This window comes from Fringilla coelebs (genome assembly GCF_963513975.1).
Source record: "Fringilla coelebs genome assembly, chromosome: 32".
Classification (NCBI taxonomy): domain Eukaryota; kingdom Metazoa; phylum Chordata; class Aves; order Passeriformes; family Fringillidae; genus Fringilla; species Fringilla coelebs.
Genome location: NC_140058.1, coordinates 1067839 through 1074442, shown reverse-complemented (window position 1 = coordinate 1074442; position 6604 = coordinate 1067839). Strand labels below are relative to the sequence as shown.

At 53.8% G+C, this 6604-nt stretch overlaps 1 protein-coding gene across 1 annotated transcript in view; it reads left to right on the top strand.

The window, feature by feature from the left end:
- Nucleotides 1-5780, top strand: part of LOC311164395 (glucosidase 2 subunit beta-like) — a gene marked incomplete at its 5' end in the record, with an annotated part of 7440 nt that extends 1660 nt beyond the window's left edge. The window contains 5 exons of the mRNA XM_084223834.1: nt 914-1003; nt 1925-1999; nt 2803-2902; nt 4307-4445; nt 5230-5780. Of these exons, the coding sequence (XP_084079960.1) occupies nt 914-1003; nt 1925-1999; nt 2803-2902; nt 4307-4444 (403 nt within the window). The 3' untranslated portion in view covers nt 4445; nt 5230-5780. The remainder of the gene's footprint in view (nt 1-913; nt 1004-1924; nt 2000-2802; nt 2903-4306; nt 4446-5229) is intronic.
- Nucleotides 5781-6604: the final 824 nt, after the last annotated feature.

Below are 6604 nucleotides of genomic sequence, written 5' to 3'. Positions count from 1 at the left end.
CCCCAGAACCCCATAAAATGGACCTGGGACCCCCAAAAATCAACTTGGGACCCCCAAAATCAACTTGGGACCCCCAAAATTCACCTTGGGAACCCCAAAAATGGACCTGGAACCCCAAAAACTGACAGGGGACCCCAAAATCTGCCCCCAGAACCCCAAAAAATGGACCTGGGACCCCCAAAAATCACTTGGGACCCCAAAATTCATCTTGGCAACCCCAAAAATGGACCTGGGACCGCCAAAAATCAACTTGGGAACCCCAAAATCAACTTGGGACCCCCAAAATTCATCTTGGGAACCCCAAAATTCACCTTGGGAACCCCAAAAATGGACCTGGGACCCCCCAAAAATCACCTGGGACCCCAAAAATGGACCTGGGACCCCCAAAAATCAACTTGGGACCCCAAAATTCACCTCAGGAACCCCAAAAATGGACCTGGGACCCCCAAAAATCAACTTGGGACCCCCAAAATCAACTTGGGAACCCCATAAAATGGACCTGGGACCCCCCAAAAATCACTTGGGACCCCAAAATTCACCTTGGGAACCCCAAAAATGGACCTGGGACCCCCAAAAATGGACCTGGGACCCCCAAAAATCAACTTGGGACCCCAAAATTCATCTTGGGGAACCCAAAAACTGACAGGGAACCCCAAAATCTGCCCCCAGAACCCCCCAAAAAGGTCTTGGAACCACTAAAATCACCTTGGGAACCCCAAAAATGAACCTGGGACCCCCCAAAACCCCCCCAGCCCCCCCCGTGCCTCAGTTTCCCCGGCTCCCCGCAGGATTTTGGGGGGTTTGAGGCTCTGGGGGGGGGTTTGGAGATGGGGATTTTTTTGGGGGGATCCTGGGGGAGGTTTTGGGGATCCCCCTGACCCCTCCCCCCCAATTTTGTGCCCCCTCCCCCCAGGGCTCTGGAGCTGGAGCTGGGTTTGGATTTGGGGCCCGAGGGGGAATTCTCCTACCTGTACAACCAGTGCTGGGAGCTGGGCACCAGCGAGTACGGGGGGATCCGGGGGGCTGGGGGGATTGGGGGGTCCTGGGGGGATTTGGGGGGGATTTGGGGGGTCCTGGGGGGGGTTTGGGGGGGTCCTGGGGGGGATTTGGGGGGGTCCTGGGGGGATTTGTGGGGTCCTGGGGGGGTTTGTGGGGTCCTGGGGGGGTTTGGGGGGTCCTGGGGGGAGTTTGGGGGGTCCTGGGGGGTTTGGGGGGGATTTGGGGGGTCCTGGGGGGGATTTGGGGGGGGTCCTGGGGGGGATTTGGGGCGGGGCTGGGGGGATTTTGGGGGGTCCTGGGAGGGTTTGGGGGGGATTTGGGGGGTCCTGGGGGGATTTGGGGAGGTTCTGGGGGGAGTTTGGGGGGGATTTGGGGGGTCCTGGGAGGGTTTGGGGAGGTTCTGGGGAATTTGGGGGGATTCTGGGGGGTCCTGGGGGGAATTTGGGGGGGATTTGGGGGGTCCTGGGGGGAATTAGGGGCAATTTGGGGGGTTCTGGGGGGTCCTGGAGGGGTTTGGAAGGGATTTGGGGGGGTCCTGGGGGGATTGGGAGGTCCTGGGGTGGATTTGGGGGGTCCTGGGGGGGTTTGGAGGGGATTTGGGGGGTCTTGGAGGGGATTTGGGGGGTTCTGGGGGAATTTGGGGGGTCCTGGGGGGGATTTGGGGGAGTACTGGGGGGGATTTGGAGGGGATTTGGGGGGTCCTGGGGGGAGTTTGGGGGGTCCTGGGGGGATTTAGAGGGGCTTTGGGGGGTCCTGGAGGAGTTTGGGGGGGATCTGGGGGGTCCTGGGAGGAATTTGGGGAGTTTGGAGGAGATTTGGGGGGATTTGGGGGGTCCTGGGGGTTGTTTGGGCTCTGGGGGTGTTTTGGGGAGGGGTCCCGATGGTTTTGGGGCCGTTTTGGGACATTTTGGGGTTTTTTTTTGAGGTACCTGTACCGGCTCTGCCCCTTCCAGCGCGTCACCCAGAGACCCAAAAACGGCGGCGCCGAGACCAGCCTGGGGTCAGGCACCCAAACACCCCAAAATTACCCCAAAACACCCCAAAATCACCTCAAAAACCCCCAAATCACCCCAAAATCACCCCAAAACACCCCAAAATCACCCCAAAACCCCCAAAACACCCCAAAATCACCCCAAAACCCCCAAAATCACCCCAAAACACCCCAAAATCACCCCAAAACACCCCAAAATCACCCCCAAACACCCCAAAATCACCCCAAAATCACCCTGGGGATCACCAAAAACCCCAAAATCACCCCAAAATCACCCTAAATCACCCTGGGGATCCCAAAACACCCCAAAATCACCCCAAAACCCACAAAATCACCCCAAAAATGGCGGCACGGAGACCAGCCTGGGGTCAGGCACCAAAACCACCCAAAATCACCCCAAAAACCCTCAAAATTACCCCAAAAACCCCAAATCACCCCAAAACCCCCAAAATCACCCTAAAAACTGCCCTGGGGATCCCCAAAAACCCCAAAACCGCCCAAAATCACCCCTCAAATCACCCCAAAACACCCCAAAATCACCCCAAAAACGGCGGCGCCGAGACCAGCCTGGGGTCAGGCACCAAACACACCCAAATCACCCCAAAATCACCCTGGGGACCCCAAAGTCACCCCAAAATCCCCCTGGGGACCCCTAAAATGCCCCCTGGGTGTCACCTGACCAACCTGGCCCCTCCCTCTGATGTCACCTGACTCCCCTGGCCCCTCCCCCCGGTGTCACCTGACCCTTGGCCCCTCCCCAATGTCACCTGGCCCCTCCCCCGGTGTCACCTGACCCTTGGCCCCTCCCCCAGGCTCTGGGGCTCCTGGGCGGGGCCCGAAGGTGACAAATTCAGCGCCCAGAAATACGAGGGGGGGACGGGCTGCTGGCAGGGCCCCAACAGAGCCACCACGGTGAGTGACACCTGAATGACGTCATCTGTGTCACCTGAGTGACGTCATCTGTGTCACCTGAGTGTCACCTGTACCCTGTGTGTCACCTGTGTGCCCCAAACCCACCCCAACCCCAGGGGCTGCTGGCAGGGCCCCAACAGAGCCACCACGGTGAGTGACGTCATCTGTGACGTCATCTGTGTCACCTGTACCCTGTGTGTCATCATCTGTGTCCCTGTGTGTCACCTGTGTGTCACCTGTGTCACCTGAGCCCACCCAGCCCCAACCCCAGGGGCTGCTGGCAGGGCCCCAACAGAGCCACCACGGTGAGTGATGATGTCATCTGTGTCACCTGAGTGTCACCTGAACCCTGTGTGTCATCACCTGTGTCACCTGTGTGCCCCAAACCCACCCCAACCCCAGGGGCTGCTGGCAGGGCCCCAACAGAGCCACCACGGTGAGTGACGTCATCTGTGACGTCATCTGTGTCACCTGAGTGTCACCTGTGTCATCATCTGTGTCCCTGTGTGTCACCTGTACCCTGTGTGTCATCACCTGAGTGTCACCTGAGCACACCCAAACCCAGCCCCAAACCCCAGGGGCTGCTGGCAGGGCCCCAACAGAGCCACCACGGTGAGTGACACCTGTGTGACATCTGTGTGTCACCTGTACCCTGTGTGTCACCTGAGTGTCACTGTGTGTCACCTGTGTCACCTGTCAGAGTCCCCACAATGTCCCCAGACGCCCCCCCGTACCTGTCCCTGTCCCTTCCCCAGGTGTGTCCCCTCCCCAGGTGTGCCCAGGGGTGTCCAGGTGTGTCCCAGGTGTGTCCCAGCTGTCCCCAGGTGTGTCCCAGCCGTGTCCCCCCTCCCCAGGTGCGCCTCAGGTGTGTCTCAGGTGTCACACAGCTGTCCCCAGGTGTCACACAGCTGTCCCCAGGTGTCCCCAGCCGTGTCCCCCCTCCCCAGGTGCGCCTCAGGTGTGTCTCAGGTGTCACACAGCTGTCCCCAGCTGTCCCCAGCCGTGTCCCCCCTCCCCAGGTGCGCCTCAGGTGTCACACAGGTGTGTCCCCAGGTGTGTCCCAGCTGTCCCCAGGTGTGTCCCAGCTGTCCCCAGCTGTCCCCAGCTGTCCCCAGGTGTGTCCCAGCTGTCCCAGCTGTCCCCAGGTGTCACACAGGTGTGTCCCAGGTGTCCCCAGCTGTCCCAGCTGTCCCCAGCCGTGTCCCCCCTCCCCAGGTGCGCCTCAGGTGTCACACAGATGTGTCCCCAGGTGTGTCCCAGGTATCTCAGGTGTCACACAGCTGTCCCCAGGTGTCACACAGGTGTGTCCCAGCTGTCCCCAGCTGTCGCAGGTGTCACACAGGTGTGTCTCAGGTGTCACACAGCTGTCCCCAGGTGTCACACAGGTGTGTCCCCCCTGCCCAGGTGCGCCTCAGGTGCGGTCCCTCCACGGCGCTGTTGGCGGCGGCGGAGCCGAGCCGCTGCGAGTACCTGCTGGAGCTGGAGACGCCGGCGGCCTGCAGGGAGCCCCCGGCGCCCCACGAGGAGCACGACGAGCTCTGAGGGGGACCCAAAATACCCCAGAATCACCCCAAAATCAACCCCAAAATATCCCCAAATCATCCCAAAAATATCCTGAAATTACCCCAAAAATATCCTGAAATAATCCCAAAAATATCCTGAAAATATCCCAAAATTATCGCCAAACGCTGCAGGGAGCCCCCGGCGCCCCACGAGGAGCACGACGAGCTCTGAGGGACCCAAAATACCCCAAAATCACCTGAAATCACCCCAAAAATGTCCCCAAAATATCCTGAATTTATCCTAAAATTATCCTGAAAATATGCTGAAATTATCCCAAAAATATCCTGAAATAATCCCCAAACACTGCAGGGAGCCCCCGGCGCCCCACGAGGAGCACGACAAGCTCTGAGGGACCCAAAATACCCCAAAATCACCTGAAATCACCCCAAAAATGTCCCCAAAATATCCTGAATTTATCCTAAAGATATCCTGAAATCACCCCAAAAATATCCTGAATTTATCCTAAAAATATCCTGAAATTATCCTGAAATAATCCTAAAAATATCCTGAAATTATCCCCAGACGCTGCAGGGAGCCCCCGGCGCCCCACGAGGAGCACGACGAGCTCTGAGGGGGACCCAAAATACCCCAGAATCACCCCAAAATCAACCCCAAAATATCCTGAATTTATCCTAAAAATATCCTGAAATTACCCCAAAAATATCCTGAAATTACCCCAAAAATATCCTGAAATTATCCTGAAATTATCCCCAAACGCTGCAGGGAGCCCCCGGCGCCCCACGAGGAGCACGACGAGCTCTGAGCCCTGAAATCACCTGAAATCACCCCAAAAATATCCCAAAAATATCCTGAATTTATCCTAAAAATATCCTGAAATCACCCCAAAATTATCCTGAAATCACCCCAAAAATCACCTGAAATAATCCCAAAAATATCCACAAAATATCCTGAAAATATCCTGAAATTATCCCCAAATTATCCCAAAAATATCCCCAAAATATCCCCAAAATATCCTGAAATCACCCTAAAAATATCCCCAAAAATATCCCCAAAATCCCCTGAAATCACCCCAAAAATATCCCCAAAATATCCTGAAATAATCCCAAAAATCCCCCGAAATCACCCCAAAAATATCCCAAAATTATCCTGAAATAATAATAAAAATAGCCTGAAATTACCCCAAATTCCCCAAATTAGCCCAAAAATATCCCCAAAATCCCCTGAAATCACCCCAAAAATATCTCCCCAAAAAACCTAAATTATCCCAAAAATATCCTGAAATCACCCAAAAAATATCTCCAAAATTATCCCCCAAAATTCCCCAAATTATCCCAAAAATCACCCAAAAATATCCCCAAAAAATCTCAAAAAAAACATTCCAAGCCCCCCCAAAAAAACCCCAAAACCTCAAAATCCTCCCCAGAAAAACCCAAATCCCCAAAATGGTCCCAAAAACCCCAAAAATTCCCCACAAATCCCCCAAAAAAATCCCAAAATTCCCCCCAAAAACCCCAAAATGCCCCAAAATCCCCCCAAAATTCCCCTCCTGCCTCAGTTTCCCTTTTCTTTTGGAGACCAAATCTGGGAATGAAATTTGGGAATTTGGGGGAATTTTTCCCCAAATTTTGGGATTTTTTTCCTCTGAATTTTTGGGGATTTTCCCAACAAATTTTTGGGATTTTTCTCCTGAATTTTGGGGATTTTTCCCAAATTTTGAGGGATTTTTTTTCAGATTTTCCTCCTGAATTTTGGGGGATTTTCTCTTGAATTTTGGGGGAATTTTTACCCAATTTTGGGGTTTTTTAACTCTGAATTTTTGGGGATTTTCTCCTGAATTTTGAGCAGTTTTTTCCTTGGGGATTTTTTCCCCCAAATTTTGTGGGAATTTTGTCCTGAATTTTAGGGGATTTTTCCCAAATTTTGGAGATTTCCCACTGAATTTTGGGGTTTTTTTCTCCTGAATTTTGGGGAATTTTTTCCCAAAATTTTAGGATTTTCTCCTGAATTTTGTGAGGATTTCTACCAAATTTTGGGGATTTTTCTCCTGAATTTTGGGGGATTTTCTCCTGAATTTTGGGGGATTTTCCCCAAATTTTCGGGGTTTTCCCCCTGAATTCTGGGGGGTTTTCTCCTAATTTTGGGAATTTTTTTTCCTCCTGAATTTTAGGGATTTTTCCT